The 20053-nt window shown below is 40.7% G+C and overlaps 1 protein-coding gene across 6 annotated transcripts in view; it reads left to right on the top strand.

Annotated features, from left to right (window-relative positions):
• Window positions 1-20053, top strand: part of shank3b (SH3 and multiple ankyrin repeat domains 3b) — a 59195-nt gene that overhangs the window by 23241 nt on the left and 15901 nt on the right. The window contains exons 3-22 of one of the 6 annotated variants that reach the window (XM_084909699.1): window positions 1815-1940; window positions 6761-6932; window positions 7081-7284; window positions 8757-8828; window positions 9247-9355; window positions 11065-11216; window positions 12955-13084; window positions 13226-13263; window positions 13388-13504; window positions 13617-13694; window positions 14800-14866; window positions 14979-15201; window positions 15867-16042; window positions 16366-16479; window positions 16693-16768; window positions 17593-17675; window positions 17898-18022; window positions 18347-18479; window positions 19004-19084; window positions 19160-19177. In XM_084909699.1, coding sequence (XP_084765825.1) covers window positions 6765-6932; window positions 7081-7284; window positions 8757-8828; window positions 9247-9355; window positions 11065-11216; window positions 12955-13084; window positions 13226-13263; window positions 13388-13504; window positions 13617-13694; window positions 14800-14866; window positions 14979-15201; window positions 15867-16042; window positions 16366-16479; window positions 16693-16768; window positions 17593-17675; window positions 17898-18022; window positions 18347-18479; window positions 19004-19084; window positions 19160-19177 — 2164 coding nt within the window. In that variant the 5' untranslated portion in view covers window positions 1815-1940; window positions 6761-6764. The remainder of the gene's footprint in view (window positions 1-1814; window positions 1941-6760; window positions 6933-7080; window positions 7285-8756; window positions 8829-9246; window positions 9356-11064; window positions 11217-12954; window positions 13085-13225; window positions 13264-13387; window positions 13505-13616; window positions 13695-14799; window positions 14867-14978; window positions 15202-15866; window positions 16043-16365; window positions 16480-16692; window positions 16769-17592; window positions 17676-17897; window positions 18023-18346; window positions 18480-19003; window positions 19085-19159; window positions 19178-20053) is intronic. The other 5 variants (XM_084909703.1, XM_084909698.1, XM_084909700.1 and 2 more) reach the window with 5 other exon arrangements.

Genomic DNA, 20053 nt, shown 5'->3' with positions numbered 1-20053 from the left:
CCTCTCTTCACCTTTTTGTCCAAACTATCCAGAATGAGCCCCATTTATGTTACGAGCCGGCTCAAAAGCTGCGGCATAAATAAATATGGAGACTAATACATAACAACGTTGGCTAAAATAGCTGGTACCACTAAGAGTAGTGAGCCACCATGAAAGGCTGCCTTTATCCATACCTGACTAGGTGTGGTCAATTAGCAACAGCTGAACACTCTTGCACTGCAGCTGCAAAGAGATGAGGGGCTGCAGAGGGACGCAACAGATCCATCTTATGATTTTATTATTTGTTTCTAGTAACACCTTTAATGGATCAGCATCACCATAGCTGCAGCGTCAAGGTTGCTGAGGTGCAAGGATCAGTGTCTGCGTATGGCCATGTTAGGACATTGGCAGGTCACCTGATCTACGACCTCATTAAACACTTTCCTTATTATTTCAATCAGTACTTTCAAGCACAGACTGGATATAAAAGATGGAGGTGGCCACTGTGACATCACCTGCGAGAAATCATATTTTTGAAGCTTTAAAATCACAGTCACCATCTGAGCTTTGAAACCAGGTGACAGAGGAGAGACTCAGACAGTGAAACCACAGGACAGGACACTCATGAGTCATGACTTGCCAGCTGCCCTGTTTCATCGTCCTTTCTGAATCTAATGAGTCATAATTTACAAAATGAACATCATACTTTATTCTGTAAATCATCAGATGTTATTTAATTTCTAGTCTGCTCTGATCCTGAGATGTACGGCTGCGATTATGAACAACCAAACCAATTATTTTGTTGCCTCCCTCCTCACAATGCTGCTCTGGTTTTGTCTTGTTGTTGTGAATCCAGCCAAATCCTTGACAGCGTATGAATAATAAAACCAAATCAGCTTCTTAGTCCTGTGGTGAACAGCACATATGCTTTTTTTTTTTTTTTTTCAAAAGCTGGGTGTTAAATAACCATGATTGTAATTTTTGCCCTACTGAGATTGGTCTGTTTTTAAAAGTTTAATTGAAACTTTTATATTAAGCTTTTCTAACCGTGTTGTCGAAGAGCCTTTTAAGGAGTTGCCTTTTTGACCTCAGGGAAACAGGTCTGTTGTTTTTAAGAACAGGCATTAAAAAGAAAGCAGTAGTGTGGTCCTTTAAACATGAGTGGGTCCTGCTGAGTTCATAAATCCATCTTCAAATAGCTGAACTGCCTCTGAACTCCCATCTGCTTCTCCTCCCGTCAGCTTACATCGATCCTACGCTGAAAATCATTGCGTTCCCATAGCTTTTATTTCTTTAAACGCAGCTGAAGTGTCTCGGAGTGGATGGACATGTAGACTTTAAGCTTAGTGCTGCGATGGCTGAGCAAGCATGACAGACAGGAGAGGAGGAGAGAGAGAGAGTCAGCAGGTTGATGTTTTAAACGGGATCTGCGAAAATTGTTCAACTCCGTTGCCATAGCAACAGTGAGCATGTAGATCAGGAGGCTTTTTTAAAAACACGCACACACATACAGAGTGACACAGTGAGGTTAGCACAGGATTCCCTGCTATTCCAGTTTCTATGACAACTCACAACTCATCCTCGCCTCCCCGTCTTCCTCGCTTTCATCCTCAGCTGTAATGGAAGCAGCCATTAAGTTCTGACTCCGGCTCTGCCCAGCTTTATCAGCGTGAGGGGTAATCAGCTGTTAATTAGTAGCAGTGATGATTAATATGAACAATGATTAAAGGAGTACTAATGCAGTGTTAGAGCATCAGCAGCAAGAGGAGCATCGGTCAGGAGAAGCTGCTGGGAGGGACTTCTGTTAAAGCTTTTTTCTCCTCTGACCTCTTTAGCTCGGTGGAAGCGATTGGACCATTTGGCCTGTCAGCGTTGTCCATTAAGGCTAACGACAAGGTCGAGTCTCTCTCTGCTTCATGTCCAGAGTCTCTTAGACTGTTTTCAACCACAGGACTTAGCAGGTTGGTGTGTCCTTCTTATCACAGGAACTGCTGCTTTCCCTTTTTTTTTTTTTACTTAAATCACTCAAAATCACAACAGTCATCAAGCATGTTTCTGGTATAAGGTGAAGGTCCAATAACATTATACACTCAAGACCAAGAGATCCAACAAGCACAACAGCAGGGAGAAAAAAATCAGCTTCACTTTAAAAGGAAACAACAGCCAGTCTTCTTCATTCATGCTTCATCACGAGGACACAACTGGTCTGATGTGGCTTTCACTTCCAATTAACCTGTTGTTGTGACTCAACACAGGAAACAAAAACAATACCTAAATACATCGGAGAGCAACTTAGGGTTCGTTTCTTACCCAAGGATACTTTGGCATGCAGAGTGGAGCAGCAGTAGTGCTCTACCTCCTGGCCCCAGCCACCCAAGTAGTTTGTAGTACCTAAAGGTAACCAAGTTGTTTGTGATATCTTAACCAAACCAAGTAATCTGTAGTAAAGGTTCTTGCAACTTAAACAAATCAAGAAGTAAATAAAAAACCAAAGCGCAAAACTCAAGCACTTCACAGGACATAAACCATGACTTCCTGGCAGAGCATTTCACTACTTAGACCATTTCCATCACTTTAACCTGCTGACAAAGATGCAGTTTGTAGCTGTTATTTCTCCGAGGCTCATATTGTGGCAGCTGGTGGGTCAAGGCAGCTATGCCAAAGGCCATATTGTACACAGGTGGCTTCTGACAAAACAGCATCTTATTGGCCCCTGGAATGAGAACATATTAGACTATATCTCTGAGAAAACAAGGCTCAAGGAGGAGCAGCCATCTGTTGTGACTGGTTGCAGAGTGAAGGGAAAGCAAAGAGAGAATAGAGGAGCATAAGGACCACTGACAACAAACAGGACAAAAGACAAACTACAGGAGAGAGAAGACAAACATTAAAGACATCCAGTAGTGGCAAAGAAACACCTGAAGACTGAAGAAATGCTTATTGCAATATGGGAAGTCCCCCCAGCAGCCTGAGCTTAACGAAGAAAACTAAGTGATGGTTCATGGTCACCTGATCCAACCCTAACTATTAGCTTTTCCAAAAAGGAAAGTTTGACGATTGATCTTAAAAGTAGAGAGGGTGTCTTCTGAATCTGAACTGGGAGGTGGTTCCACAGGTGAGGGGCCTGAGAGCTGAAAGCTTTGCCTCCCATTCTACTTTTAGAAAGTCAGGAATCACAAATAACCCTCCACTCTGAGAGCGAAGTGTACTGTTGGGATATTAAGGTATTATGAGGTCTTTATGATATGATGGGGTGTTGTTATGGATCAAGTGAAGAGTTTTCAGGGAGCTTTACAACCAGATAAGAAGTAATTACAAGTCTAGCCTAGAAATAATAATTATGTAGTCTAGTTTTTCAACATCACTCTGAGACAGGATGTTTCTCTTTACTGCCATCAGACTTTTGTTTAATGTTTGGTTGAAGGACATGTCCTGTCCAAAAATTACTCCCATGTTCCTCACAGTTATGCTGGAGGCACACTAAGTATCTGATTAGACATTGTGGTTTTCAGGTTTTTAGGCCCAAGAACAATAACCTCCATTTTGTCTGAATTTAAAAGAACAAAATTACAAGTAATCCAGGCCATTATGTCTTTAACATAGTTCTAGTCTGGCCTAATGGATGTTAAATGGACTGGTTCTTTTATAGCACTTCTCTACTTGAGCACTAACAGCACTTTAACATGCCCCATTCACCCATTCAAATCGTGTTTTTCTACTCCATTCGCAGTCCAATGAACACTTTGCGAAAAACTTGGGTTCATTATCTTGCCTAAGGATACTTGCTACTTCACATGCTAAATGCAGCAGCCATCTACATTTTGATATTCAGCCATGATCAATAGAGTTCGGTGTAGGGTTGGGCCATATCATACCGTTCACGGTAATATCAGTATAATGTTGGGCAACGATAAGAAAGTGAAATATCCCGATAGAATATGGGTAAAACGCGCATGCGCAGTGCCTTTGTTTTCATACGCACATGGCAGCGACGGAGAATGAGAAGGGCGAAAGCGGATCGTTGAATGAAACAGATGAACCAGAATTGGTTTGTAAAAATGCTGCAACTTCAGTGGTGTGGAACTGGTTTAGCTTTCGTCCATCAGAAACACAACAAAGCACTATTTTTGGTAGCGCATGCTAGTGGGCCGTCGTTATTACCGTGTTTTTTGGAAAATACGGCACACTTAAAATCAATCCTTTGATTTTTCTGAAAATCGACAGTGCCCCTTATAATCCCGTGTGCCTTATGTATGAATTCTGGTTGTGTTTACTGACCTCGAAACGATTTTATGTGGTACATGGCGCTCGAAAATCTGTCAAATGTTTTAGTACGACTTTGCTAAGCTACAAAGCTGCACCGCTTGATGGATTGTCGGAGCATTACGGCTATCGTAGGCCGGAGGCTTGCGGAGTGATACATATTGTGCTATAACATAATATTACCGTATAATGTGTGTATAACCTCTTTTTAAGTTTTGTGGATATTATACATGGTTATGCTGAGGATATGTCGGCCAGTTTCCACTGGAAATGCCTTTTGGTTAAACTGTCAGCGAGAAATTTGCATTTGCACTGTAAAATTTTTATATAACTTTAATGCACATAAAAAACAGCTGCTTGTTTAAGTGAAAATACATTGATTTTTTTTTTTTTTTGCACTAATAAAGTTGTGGAGTTGTAAAGTATTTTGTCTAGTTTCAATTATATCGTCAGTTACATCGTTATTGCAAATTTTCAAATGTATATCGTGATAAATATTTTTGGTCATATCGCCCTGCTCTAGTTGGGTGTCATCTGCAATGGCGTGAAAATGTGTGCAGTGTATTCTTATAGTATTTCTGACGCAAAGCATGTATAATTGTAGTTAAAAGTATGGGTCCGAGCATGGAACCCTGTGGAACACCATGACTTGCTTTAATGTGTGACAAAAACTCTTTGGAAATAATCTGCTGAATATCTAGTGCAGCTCCTTTAATCCCTTTGATATGGCCTTCCTTTTAATTTAAAAAATAATAAAGATCATAAAATGTTATCAAAACATGTATGTTACAATTATCAACAAAAAATATAGTACTATTAAAATACTACATTATTTTCAGAATGAATATTGCAAGATAACTGAGGAATTAATTTCATCCAGCTCCTCTTTCTCCTCTTTCCTTTCCCTTCCCTGTCTAATAATTTTCACACAGCAACTAAACTTTAGTCAAACTGTTGTACAGACACTTCCCACTGTGTGAACGCTTGGTTAAGGGGTGAAAAACAGGATGTGATGTAACATCCTGAGGACATTATTAGCGTTGGAGGAGGTGGAGGTCATATCAGAGTCAGCAGCAGACTATATGAATAAGATATCGTCCCACGATCACAGAGAATTAAACTAAGAAGATACCTGGTGTTTAATTACATGAACGCTGATGTGCTACATTTGGTGTGCGGTGGAAAACACTAATGGAAAGCAGCCATTTTGACTGTTAACCTCTGTAAATGCAAAATATCCCCTGTGAGAGATGTCTGTAGGAGGCTGTTAGATTCATGCCAATATCTCTGTCATAATAGAGACCGTTTTTCAATCCATATTTTAATATGATTTTAAGGTCTGGACATCTCTTCATTTAAACTTTATTTAAAAGTTAAAGTGGGTCCATGATTGTGTGTCCCAACAAAGCAAAAGTGTGCAAAGCTCACCCAGTAACTGTGTCAGAGGAAACTGAGCACAACAAGTAGAAGCAATGTGAGGATAGACAGACAACAAAAAGGCACATAGAAGGTAATAAATAGAAATAATGCAACAGACATGGGTTTCATTCAGAAACAATGTGAAATGAAGGATTTAGACTGGAGACAGGTTGCAAAGTCACTTGCAGATGTGCAGCAACTCTAGCCAGTCTAAAGCAGCTTGAGTAGCACAGTCTATATGGTAACAGCTGATCACTGGCTCATGCAGACTGGTTTAGGTTCAGCTGAGTTTGATTACATGGCCTGTCTGAACAAGCACACTATTCATTGTTATCTTTCACTACCGAAAGGGTTCTCATTCTGGAGTGTTAGTATTTTGTGAACTTAACACGAGGTGTATTTTGGCATCTGTGCCTTGATGTGCTGCCTGTTGAAGTACTTGTTGCAAAGAGATAACAGTTCTTTGAATCTGTATTAGTTTCTTCTGTGAGTATGCTAGGGTTCTGCTTGGGTTCAAGTGACATTAATAAAATCATCAGCTGCCGATCCAGCTGCTAGTTTTTTGGAACCGCATAGATTCATCTAAATTACACATACACAGCACCAACTGAGCATGCACTCTCCACATATGTGGAGAGCAGGTCCTAGGAGGTTAAAGAACTAAAATAGCATGATAACTTGTCCATTCTGTTGTGTTTGGAGTGTGGAATTTCTAAGACAATTTTTGCAACCATATAATCCATGCTGAATGATCATCATTTCATTTTTATTTGTTTGTGCTTTTAACAAAAAACTACTTGGTTAGATTTAGGTCAGGTTTAGACACTGAGAATAACTTGGTCAGGTTTAGATACTGAGAACTGCCTAATTAGGTTTAGGCACAAAGAACTACTTGGTTGGTTTGACATGAAGATTGTGGTTTGGGTTAAAACAGTCCCCCATCCATGATGACTTGGGAGTGGCAGAGCTGTCTCAGTGATTTACCAGCAGCTTTGAATGGCATTATTAAATCCATCGGGTGTGACAAGGTTCTAAAGTGTTGCCTATATCTGCTCTGTGATTAGTGCAGCAGTCATAATCACCATTCTTTCTGTTTCAGCCACATGCCTCTGAGTCCGGCTGCTGACACCAAACATGATCGCCCGCGGCAACAGGCGGTTACAAACGGCAACCCGGCAGGCTCTGTTGTTGCCAGGGACGACGAGGGAGAGGACACACCCACTGGGAACAGCATCGTCGTCCGCATCGGCATCCCGGACCTGCAACAGACGGTAACACACACGCACACACAAAGGCGTACTGTGTGTCGATGTACAGTTTGTATATAAACATAAGGCACAGCACAAACCTGTCTGTCTGTCTGTCCGGCTGTCTCTTTCTCTGTCTGTCCGCCTGTTTCTCTGTCTCTGGCTCTCTCAGAAGTGTTTGCGGTTGGACCCAGAGTTACCAGTTTGGACCAGTAAGCAGAGGGTTCTGGTGACGTTGACTCAGTCTCTGTCGGATGTTTTGAACTATGGTCTCTTCCAGCCGGCGTTCAACGGCCGAGCCGGAAAGTTTCTGGACGAGGAGCGGCTGCTGAAGGAGTATCCTCTCCCGCCCATCACACCCATCCCGTACCTGGAGGTAAACTTTACCTCAGTGTTTCTACAACACTGAAACATACTAAAACGTACAGCACTGCTATAACTTATAGAACATTATATTAGGACTGAAGTGTTGTAATATTTAGAGAAAACCCTGTAATATTTTTCTAGATTAAAGTTCAGTTAATCAAAAACCCATGTAGTTTAAATTTTCACATTTAAGTGAAGATACACATAACAAACAGATATTTGAACCTGTGGATTAGAATATCAACAACACCTCTTTAGAGCAACTTTCTTCCAGCATGCTGCTTTCTCTTGTTTAATCTGCATGCAGACCTGGCTGTGAAGTTTTCTCCCTTTGTTGTTTTTTAGTAAAATTAACTCTTAATGATACAGACAAACCTGTGCACAAGTATAAAAGCAAACATCTGCATCATACTAATGCAGTCAGAGTATCCCCCAGTCTCTTGTGAAAAGTAGAATGCAACTAACTATCACTACCATAAACAGTATAAAACAGGGGATGTCAAACTCGTTTTTGTTTTTTTTTAATCATGGGCCACATACAGCCTACCTTAACCTTAACTGGGCGAGACCAGTGAAACTCCCCTTTCTGTCAGTATTATTTACACATTTAAGCCTTGAGATATGTTAGTATAAGAAAAAGTGCAATTTCAACAGTGCGTTTCAGTTTTTTCTGCATGAAAAAGAAATGCTGCTGTAGTAAACAACTACTGCAACTCTTAAATTGTAAGAAAAAAAAAACAATTTCAATAGTAGATAGTGAAAAAAAACAGGAACCTTTCTGTCATTTAATTTTTTCTGTATTACCTATTTTTTTAGTGTGGCATTAATAACCTTAGAGGAAGTCTTTACTACTAAAGATAAACTAAAATACAGTTAAAATTAGCCCCGGGGCCTAATGTTTGAAACTTCTGGTATAAAAGATGGATGTAGCTTACATACATTTCCCTGAAGAACCTTAAACCTGCTTTCTTTCTTATGGGCAGTAGAGGGCGACTTTTGTGGTTCCAAATAACTTGCAGTGGTAGACGTGTTTGTGAAAACAGCTTTCCGTATGGAGCTCTGTAAACACTTTCTTGATCAGTTTATTATGGTCATTAAGTTATGGTCACAATAAAAATCAAGAACTGGGATTATTTACAAGATGCTCATTAGCTAATCATGAGTCATTCACAATTGGCCAATTAGCCAATGAGCATGTGATATCACAGTAAGCCCCACCCCTTTCAAAATAGACTTCTTGCTGTGGTTTGATCAATTTTTCCCACATAAACATGCTGCTAATACACCAGAGGGCGCTACTGAAAGAGGTTAATGTCAGATATTTTTAACAGGGAATGACACTTATTGCTCTTGGCCGTTTGGTGATCTTTTTAATCACAGACCAATTTAAAAACATGACGCTAACTCATGAAATCTCCTCTACATGCATCATGTAGCTTCAGTTTATTCCAGACTTGACTGTTTGTGTCTCTTTTTTTGAAGTTTCGTTACAAGAGGAGAGTTTACACCCAGAGTTACGTGGACGACAAACAGCTGGCAAAGCTGCATACCAAGGTAGGACACACAATACTGTTAATGCAAGATTTAAATGCTGCAGAATTATTACAGTATTAATGCAAAATGCTCACACTGTGTCTCTAAATAAGGACACAAAGAGGTTTACTGCTGTATTCCCACAGTTACAATACTGCTGCAAGTGATGATATGAAGCTTGGGTGAAATAAATAATGAAAGGATTTAAATAAATATGTACAAAAATAGTTGTACATTTAATATGCAGAGGGATGCTTTCGGAGATGTGTTATTTATATTTGGCTGAGAGTGCAAAAAGGATCAGGAAATTTTAGCAGCGTTTGCTTCACTGCGACTCCTCCACACTCACCTCAGATTTAATTCAGGGAGTTTGTGCTGCTTCTTCATAGAATATTATTCAGTAAATAAGAAAATTACGTTGTGTTTCTTTCCCTGTTAGGCCAATCTGAAGCGCTTCATGGAACATGTTCACCAGAAGAATGTGGAGAAGGTTTCCAAGTGGTTGGAAAAAGGCCTCGATCCCAACTTTCACGACTCTGACACGGGAGGTGAGCAGGAGCAAATCCCTTCAGCATCATTTTTCAGTGTGTGAAATTGCATTTTGGAAATATAAATATAAACATATTTCTGCTGTGTAATTAATTTTACTAACAGTCCAAGAAGTCTGACTTCCAGTTTTGTTGAATTAAACTTTTGTATTGTATTTATTGGCTGGACGCTACTGAGCATAATTAGCATGTATCTATGTAATGTTCCTATACAATCTATAAATGCAGCCTGATAACCAAGCTAGCTGATCACTTGGCTCCAAAAAACTCCTAAGACTAACCTTGATGCTCCAATGTTCAGCCTGTAGTCATATTGTGTTTATTATTAGTATCCAGTATATTGAAACACAAACTTTGAAACATTCGCTGTGGTCATGTGATTGTAAGGTTTTGTGTATTCAAAGGGACTGTTAAAGCTAATTTGGCTTTTCAAATGTTTCCACCTGAGTGAGAGAAAGTCCTCCATAAGCCAATTGCTACAGAAAGAGAAGGACTAAAAAGGTTCAGTTTTAAAGGGTTCAAACACTGTTGTCTTTCCAGGAAGTTTTGAGTGGCTATGACTTAGTAGGCAGGTTGGTGGGTGTCTCCATGCCAAATTTTCTTAGGCAAGGAACTCCAAGTAGCTACCAAAATGTTTATTAGAGGGTGTCTGAATGTTAGATAGGAAGTAAGTAAACGTTTATTTGTATGATTGGGTGAATGAGACATGTTATATAAAATGCTGAAGTGGAGAAGAAAAGTATGTATGAACCAGTCCATTTACCATCACTGGCTCTTCTTTCCCGAAACCATCCTAGCTATGATTAGTCTGAGAAACATCCTACAGTCTGAACCCACCACATGCTTCCCTTAGGCAGTATCATTAGAAGGCACCGCATCCATATTCACTGCTTTGCAGATGATACCCAACTTTATCTATCCATGAGCCAGGCACGAATGAGTTTTTCCTTCCCACTGTCACCAAGTGCTTGCTCAAAGAGGGTCCTTTGATTGTCTCTATTATTGTAGCATCTTTATCTTGCAGTAAAGGTAAAGGTATTTAAAGGTAAAGGTATTTGAAGCCATTAGAAAACAGTCATGGGTAAACTTTTAAAGAAACATAACTAGCACACTTGCATGTGCAGCTCAATCTTACCTGACACAGAAGGAGCCTGGAATGTATTTCATACCTTCCTCGGTTAGCAGCGACTGGGTTTAAATAAATTATCGCCCCCTGCTGGTACTGCAACTTAAGCATGTCCATTTCACACCTACGAGAGGCAAAACCGTGACATCCACACGATGAACCAGCGGGTCTGTTACATGCTCTGCAGTGATATAGGTGCTTTATAAATAAAACTGAATTGAATTGAACATCATCCCCACTTGGTTTCCATGTTGCTTCTCACATATTAAACAACTTGTAGGTGGTTTTCTGATTAGCATCGATACCCCTTCTGTTATCTGTTATGTACCAACCTCTGAATCCATTTTAAGACTTCCTGACTCACTGTTAGGAGGCTGTTTTTTAGTTTCTAATTACAGCTTTGATGAGGCAGACGTAAAAATGTACGTTTATACAGTTTTTCCAGATTTTATTTCTCTCAGGAGCGTCTGATCCTCGCCGAGCGTCATTGTTCAGTTTGCCCTCACAGCTGTGGAGCTGTTACTGACTTTAAAGATGGATATTCTCCTTCAGCCTAACAAAGACTTGTTTCCATGTGCCTCAGAGTGTCCTCTGACTCTGGCCGTGCAGCTGGAGGAGAGCTGCGAGCTGATTAAAGTTCTTCGCAATGGAGGAGCTCACCTGGACTTCAGGACCAGGGACGGCATCACTGCCCTTCACCGGGCCGTCCTCTGCAGAAACAGCGCTGCCCTCACCGTAAGAAAACACTTTTTTTTCTCTGGTTCTGTCTCCATGTGTTCACTTTATTTTAAATCACACCACAGCTCGCTGATTTTTGTAGTTTTCAGCCAACAAAAAGACATTTCAGCCGAGCTTTTCCATCTTGTGAGCTACCAAAGTCCTGCTTCCTGTCTGGGTTTAACATTAATATACAGCGATGTTTCTTCAGTGAGGACAGAGTGACTCATTCCATCTGACAGCAACATTTAAAAAAAAACCGACTGAAAAAAACATCACCTGATAAAATCCACCAACTCACCTTTATATAAATGTTGGCTGCTGCCTGCCTGTTCAGTGTTTCAAGCTAGTGAGTTAATGCCATTAAATACATTTTTTTTAACATAAGCAAGCCAGTGAGCAGTATTTATACACAACGTGTTTTACAGGAAACAAGATTAAAGGAACAGAAACTTAGAATAGCTAGAATATATACGGTGGCCCTGAGAGGCCAAATGGACTGCAACTTAAGAAAACACCAGCAATAAGAAAAAAAACTGCAAAAGCACACAAAACACAACGGAAATAGGAAACACGACAACGAAAATGGGAAAAAAGAAAACAGAAATAGGAAAAAACACAAAGGAAGTTTTTCTGGGGAGACAATAACCCGACGGACCAGTTGCAGGAACCCAAAACATGGTAGGCGTGTTTTATCATGATTCATATAATACTGACGACAGATTCTTAGGCTAATAGTTAGGCTAACACACTTACCTCTCATCTTTTCTTTCCTCACAAAACCGACAGATCCTTCGCTTCTTTTCAGCAGGCAGGGCCTCCTTGGATAACGATGTCTAGTGATAATGGTCGAAACACCCGATGAATCCAAGGTCCACTACTGACAATGTGTCCCAAATTTGAACTATTTAGATCAGATCTCTAATCCCTGAACCTAACCAGGGAAAATGTCAGGTTAGCCTGGGTAAAAGAACGAAATTTGAGGCACACAACGATGTGTGCTGCTGGTAAAGTTGCTGGGCTGCTTTTCCTCATAACAGCTATCCCTCAAGATTTTCTCCATTAAAAGCAGTACATTGTCCGGGATTGTAACATCTAGTCCTTTACTGAATCAGTGTCTCTCAGCGCAATTCTTAGCATATTTTGGTTCCTGCAACTGGTCCGTTGCCTGGTAATTATATATCCTAATTAAAAGCAAGAAAACACAAAACCAACTACATCAAAAACAAAAGCAGCCCCTGCAGCAGCAGTGGCTTAATTAATTATTAATTTCATGATTAGTGTGTCTGTTTGACCTCCATGGAGGATGGTTATTAAATGGATTAATGTCAAACTGCTCCGTGTTGGACCAACATGTTTCCACCACACTGCTGCCACCATCATTTCAAAAACAAATTTAACACCAAACCATCAAAACCTGCAGTTCCTCTAACCTTTTTCCTCATTTCTTTGGCTCACTTGAGATTTAATAAGCTGTTTATGGCCCATGAATTAAAATCACTGAGACCTCAGCTGACTGTTTTCACCAGCTTAGTGATGAGGATGAATCTGCACGTAACACGTGAGGGTTGGATTTACTGCTTTATGGTCCTTTCCAATACTAATAAGACCCTAAATTTAGATTTTTACTTTATAGACTTCTACACAGTGGGTGCAGAGGAGTCTCCCCCTGCTGCGCATTAGAAACAATGCAGGTTCAAAGTACTTGCTCATTCTTTAACATCACTGCGTTTTTGTTGTTTCTCCTGGTCCTCAGACTCTGCTGGACCTCGGGGCATCTCCGGACTACAAGGACAGCAGAGGCCTCACTCCGCTCTATCACTCAGCCATGGTGGGCGGCGCCCCCTACTGCTGCGAGCTGCTGCTGCAGGACCACGCCACCATCGGTATGAGGGGGTCTCATAGAACCGATCTGACGAATCATCTGATATGTTGTGGAGCTCTGTTATTATTTATTTATTTTATTCATATTTTTGTGTTAAAAAAAAACACTTTAGCACTAAGAGTACTTGTTGTCATGGTTACAGGGATGACAGATGAGAACGGGTGGCAGGAAATCCATCAGGTGACACACACACACAATCAGGAAAATTACTTGCACTGATGGCAAGTTCAAGCCCTGTACAATTATGACTCTGTGTGTGCGTGTGTGTGTCTTTGTGTGTGTGGGCGCATGTGTGTGAGTTCAGGCATGTCGCTATGGCAACGTGCAGCACTTGGAGCACCTGCTGTTCTATGGCGCTGACATGAGTTCCCAGAATGCATCAGGAAACACTGCACTGCACCTCTGCGCTCTGTACAACCAGGTAACACACACACACAAAGAGGTAATGCACATGTTGGTCATGTGATGGCGGCCTGTGGGTGTAATGTATGTTGTTAGTCACATTTTGGGGGTTTGGGGTTTTTTTTCATTAGGATAGTTGTGCCCGAGTGTTGCTGTTCAGAGGAGCCAACAAGGACATCAAGAACTACAACAACCAAACGGCCTTTCAGGTAAACCAGTCAATCAATCAGCAGATCAATAAAAGAAGCCTTTAAAGTTAAAAAAAAAAACAAAAAAAAAAACAAACAAACAACCAGACAGCTTTTCACATGAAAATAAGTTTAAAAAAAATGATTACACTTTAAAATGAGCTTTTAGTTTAAAAAATTATAATCCAATAATTAATAAACAAAATATAAACAACAAAGTCTTTTTTTTGCCTTCTATTGAAGCAAAAATAAAAACAAATAAAATAAACATTAAATGATAAATAAATATACAAAACAATCAATAAAAATCAAATAAAGACTAAATAAATAAGATAAACATAAAGAAATCTAATTAAAAAAACATTTCCGATACAATATCATAAAATAAGAAACATATATAGACTTTTTAAGAATACAAATAAAAGAACATTATGTGCCTTTAAGTAAAAAATATTTTTCGAATTATTTATTATTTTATTATTTATCTTTTTAATTTATGTAATATGATATATAATTTAATATAATGCATTTATTATTTTTTATTTCTGATAAATAAAAAAATGAAATCCAAACAAGACTATATCCACCCTGCTCGACATAAAGACCAGGAAGTCAAAAAAACGTTAAAGTTAGAGCTACAGAAACAAAACACAGCAGTTAGTGGAAAAAATAATTAGCCCACCAAAAACAGAAAGGAGCGCTTGTTTCAATACCAGAAATGATACCACTGCTACCTTTAAGGCATTTAACTATCAGCACATCTAATTATGTTAACATCTGAGCTTCACAGACACATTTGCAGTTCTGTGATTGGATGCCTGCTGCTATACTGGCTCTTTAGTTTCTCTTTAATCTTGTGCTTTCACGCCTCATGTTGTACCTGTGAGTTTTTATTATTTTCTAACCAGGAGACTTGTTGAAAGAGAATTTTACTTTGAAAACCCTGGAACTCTCTGGAAATCTCCGGAAATTATTTGCAACTTCAGAGATACAGAAATGTGAATCTGTTCAATCTGCTCCTGTGATGTTTCGTGTTTCAGGTGGAAACGAGATTAAAAAGCTGTGAGTTTAATTTTGAACCCTACGGTTTGTGTGTTTTTATGACTCCTGGCTTGTGTGTGTGCAGGTGGCAATCATTGCCGGGAATTTTGATCTGGCAGAAATCATAAAAATCCACAAAACGTCTGACGTTGGTGAGTTTCAACACATTTAAATCGTGTGCGTGTGTCAATGTTAGCACAGTGGCTGGATATTAACTCTCTGTGTGTTTTTATGTGTGTGTGTGTTTGTATATATGTGTCCAAGTAGTTCCCTTCAGAGAAACTCCCTCCTATACCAAGCGCCGCCGCATGGGCTTGACCCGGACAACAGCTGGAAACGGCCTGTCATCTCCTCGCTCCCTGATTCGTTCAGCCAGTGACAACGCCTTGGAAAGCCCCGCCTCCTCACCTGGCCCCTCCCTTCAAAGCCTGGAGACACACCACGACACGCACACACACTCGCTACGCCGACACACACGCCGACTCAGGTAATTATGAGTCATTAATGGTGCCTTTACACATGTAAAAGTTACCCATGAGATGTGCATGATTTCACCTAATACTAACAAGGATGCTGGCTTTGTGTTGCTGAAATAAGCAAGATCATCCCTGAAAATACATCTTCTGGTCAGCAGCACATGAGGGTCCAAAAGATGCTCCGGTGTAGCTCATTTATACATCTTTCAGCATTAATGGTGCCTTTACAGATGAATTACCAGATTCCAGGTTCTCATTTTCTTCCTGAGTGGTCGTCAACAGGTTTCTCGCAAAACTACAACATCACAACAATGTGATTAGTTACTTGCAAGTCCTCAGACCTATCCGTTATGCACAGAGATCTTTTGATCACATTATGAACCGTAGATGAACCGTAGATTCATCCATCGTGTCGACTGCTTATCCAATTCAATCCAGTTCCATTCCAGCATGTTACAACTTTTCTAGGCGTTTCTGGTTTTTGACCCAACTTTTTTGAAGCCGGTTGCAGGTTCAAATTGAGCATGTGTATATAACAGGTTTTTCAGTTTTACATTTAACATGTTGTTTTGTTTCATTTTCTCATAAAATGGTTTTTCAGTGATTTTATTTGAAAGTTGGTTACAAGATGTCCTTTAAGGTGTAGTCAAACCAGTATCTCCTTTCTCACCTGCAGTCCAAGTGGGGGAGGTCATGTGGAGACCAGCCCTCCCTCCTCTCCTCCCCCGACCCCACAGATGAGGAAGAGGAGGCTGTATAGCGCCGTCCCGGGACGCACCTTCATCGCCACCCGGTCCCACGTCCCTCAGGGGACTGGAGAGATCCAGCTGCACAGAGGAGAGCGGGTCAAAGGTTTGACCAGGATAATGATTCTTATCGAAAGTGTAAATCAGGAGCTAAACAAACTCTAAATGACCGACTTTTATAACTCAATAAGGACATATAACTATCACCAAAACAAAGACCACAGAATTAAGAATAAATAAACACTGAACACAAAACTTCCATAATCAGATTCAGACCTCAGGTGTTTCTGTTTATGACATTATTTATTTTTTAAAAAAACCTTTATATCTGCATAGTTCTACATTAATAATCCTCCATCACAAAAATGAGCTCAAACAGAGGCAATGCATGTGTGAGGTGGTGATAATGAGTGTGTGCTGTGTTTACAGTTCTCTCTATCGGTGAAGGAGGATTCTGGGAAGGAAGCGTTAAAGGCCGAACCGGCTGGTTTCCTGCCGACTGTGTGGAAGAAGTCCAGATGAGACAATACGACCCAAGACTGGGTAAAAAAACACATCCACAGCAGGGTCAGGGTCTTCTCTGCGTTTAGAACATGCTGCTGTGCATCACAGAGGGAAAGCAGCACTGTTTATATATCAGTACTTTAACTTTGTGTTCATTTACTCGACCATAAAATACATGGGCAGCATCTGATGGGATATATTTAATAAATAATGTGCTATGTAACATACATATGTAACACATGTATGTTTCAGAGACGCGAGAGGACCGCACCAAGAGACTGTTCAGACACTACACTGTAGGATCCTACGACAACTACACCTCCTACAGGTAACACAGCATCACTACACCTCCTACAGGAACTCAATGGCAGGTTCGACTTTATTCAGAATCAGGATCATCTTCATTAAAGTGGTTTTGTTTGCAGATTCTTCTGCTGCCGTATGAACATGTGACAGACCTAATGAGACAGGTGACCCTCTCAGGTGTAACCCGGTGATTCAGCAACTGTGGCTGTTTCAAACTATAGAGGAAATTTTTATGTTTAAGATGACGCTTATTGATGTTTTCAGCTTTTCTGTCTCAGTTGCCGGAAAACAGACGCCAGGCTGGGGAAGAACTAATAAACATTTAGAGATGTTCATTTATGTGAATAAGAAGTTCTCCCTGATTCGTGTGTTATCAGTGTTTATGGCCTTTTTCAGTGAGCTGTTCATATAACACCATCACTAAGAGAGGGTGCAGGGTCTCCTGCTCTAACTGTGAGCTTTATCAAAAAGGAAAGTTTTTGATTCTGAAAGCAGAAAAAATGTCTGTCTTCTGAATCCAAACTTTGTCTGAGAGCCAAATGTACTTAGATTTGAGCTAAAACTCGGGTCACTGATGAAGAGGTCATGTTCAGCTGCTGTCCTTGCTGAGGCTTTTACAAAAAGTACCTTTATTAATAAATCATTCATTTCATGTCTGCAGAGCATTGAGAGCGTGGCTCAAAAAGCTGGTGGAGGACAGTTTAATGTTTTAACGATTATCACTTGTTCGTCATCATCTGTAGTTATGCTTTAAAAGCAATTTCATTTCAAGTGGTTCAAACCTTGGAGGCGCAACAGAAGATGGAGGGATCTTTTGTGAGCCTCGTTTCTTTCTTCATGTTTCAGCGATTACGTGATCGAGGAGAAGACGGCCGTGCTGCAGAAGAGGGAGAGCGAAGGATTTGGCTTCGTCCTCAGAGGAGCTAAAGGTAGAAACCGAGGGATGGGTGGTGGAGTGGTGGGCGTTTGGAGGAAGAGGAGGAGAGATTTAAAAAAAAAAAAAAAAAGCTCCTTGCTGTGTTTCATGACACCTACACAGTCCACAGAGTCTGGCTTCCTGTGGAAGCAGAATCAGACTCCGTGGACTAAACCCTCGCTAGTCTGAGGTGGGAGGAGCTTCCCTAACTCACCGGCTCTTTCTTCATTTCCAGCTGAGACGCCCATCGAGGAGTTCGCTCCAACCCCGGCGTTTCCCGCCCTTCAGTACCTGGAGTCAGTTGACCAAGGGGGCGTGGCCTGGAGGGCGGGGCTACGGACCGGAGACTTTCTCATCGAGGTAATAGCGGACTTCATTTTATATTCAAGTAGACACTTAAATCAGTCAGCTGACAGACATTTACTGACATTTTTTCATGGTTTTTTTCAATACTTTATTTTGTTTCTTATTCATTTTATTTTTAAGTTATTTTTTATTTTCACATTTTTTGTTGGTTTATCATTCTCAAGCATATTTGTCATATGAGTACGCTCTGTGAACAGAAAAGAAAAAATTAAGATGGAAACTTGATATTTTGTGACCTCAGTTTTAACAGGGTTTTTTTTACTTTTTAATCACCTACATTTAAAACATTATGACTTGAGTTGTTTGTCTTTTCTCCAGGTGAACGGTACCAACGTGGTGAAGGTGGGTCACCGGCAGGTCGTCTCTCTAATCCGGCAGGGAGGAAGTCGCCTCCTGATGAAAGTCGTCTCAGTTTCCAGGAAATCTGAAACCAACCTGATCAGGAAAAAAGGTAGAGCCACCTGCTGTCCAGCCTTAGTAAGATTTGATTTTATTGGTACACAACAGTGTACAGTTAGTACAGTGATTTAAAACAAAGAAAGTCAATCTTTTCAGGCCTAAAAAGGACTACAATACAATAACTTAGGTGTCATATAAAGTGGGTTTTATTCAGTTCTGATAACATTTAAATAAGAAAAATGAAAATGAACTGGGAAGAATAAAGTTTTATTTTAGTTTTACCCCCTTGTTTCAATAAATAATCAAAACAAATCAAGATGTAATTATAGATGTAACAGTCAAACCATTGTATAAATACAAGACGCAGTTCAAGTTTAGTTAGCGAGGAGGCAGCTGCACGTGCTCACTGGAGCTTCTGTGTATTTGACATGTCAGCGACATGACGGCTATCTGTGAACATGTGACTCTTTACAGGGAAACTTATCTCAGCGCTCTTTCTTTTTATAAGTGCTGTAGACCAAAATACCCCCAACACGCACACACTGTGTACCACTAATATGCAATCTCGCCTTGTAGCACCGCCCCCTCCAAAACGAGCCCCCAGCACCTCCCTGACCCTGCGATCCAAGTCCATGACGGCTGACCTGGAGGAGATAGGTAAACAAACACACACACACACACACACAGTTAGACTGTAGCGGTGTGTGTTGCTGACCTTTGCTCTGTCTGCAGCCAGGAGGAGACGCTTCGGTGAGTCACATCGACCTCACGGTCATCGTGTTGTGACCCTGCGGTGACATTTGTCTTTGCAATCTGTTAGCATGATGTCGCAGTGATGTCATCAGCTGCATTTCCACCAGAGTCCAGGTTATTTCTGTGCAGACAGTTTTAACCAGACACAGTCGCACAGCAATGACACCAAGCTCTGAACATCCACTGGAACTCCAAATACCCGCCTGTGTGTAGTGACCGTGGACAGGTTGCCGGTGACTGAGTGGAGGTTTAAAGATGAGGTGTCCGTCAGAGTCGCAGTCTGACAAATATTTAGCAGCCCACCCTGCAGTGCAGTGAAACACTGTTTGTCCCCTTCCTGATTTCTTAGGGGGTTTTGCATATTTGTCACACTTACATGTTTCAGGGATTTACGAACAAATTTAGCGCCTCTGACCACACACACAACCAAAAGATGAAGCCGTGCCTCCAAGTGACACTAATCCCCCAAATACTCAGAACATTAGCACGAACATAACTCCTTCCAGCCCAGATGGGGACTTTGTGAAACCCACAAAGTTAGTCACCTGGCCAGCTGATTTTTAAGGGCACAGGGTGAATGACAGAGGAGACAAGAAGGCACAGAGTTAGGATTTTGGGGAATTCGGGCCAACACTTTGGCCTAATTTTATCTCCTGGAATGTTAGGTGGAAAAGCAGCTGATGTTTTCCATTGATGTCGCGACTTTTCAGGGCTGTAGCTGAATCAAGTATAGCTTCTACAATTACACACAAACAGCACGTGTTCAGTTTTTATTTGAGGCTCGTACATTTTTTTAAGGCATCATTGATATAAGTTCATCTACCCCCTGACCCCTGTTTTTCCCAAAAGGGGGGGATGCTACAAAAAAATGAT

The sequence above is a fragment of the Perissodus microlepis genome, chromosome 17 (genome assembly GCF_051167445.1).
Source record: "Perissodus microlepis isolate ML-2025 ecotype Zambia chromosome 17, ASM5116744v1, whole genome shotgun sequence".
Lineage (NCBI taxonomy): Eukaryota > Metazoa > Chordata > Actinopteri > Cichliformes > Cichlidae > Perissodus > Perissodus microlepis.
The sequence above is the reverse complement of the archived record's forward strand: the minus strand, read 5'-3'. Positions and strand labels throughout refer to the sequence as shown.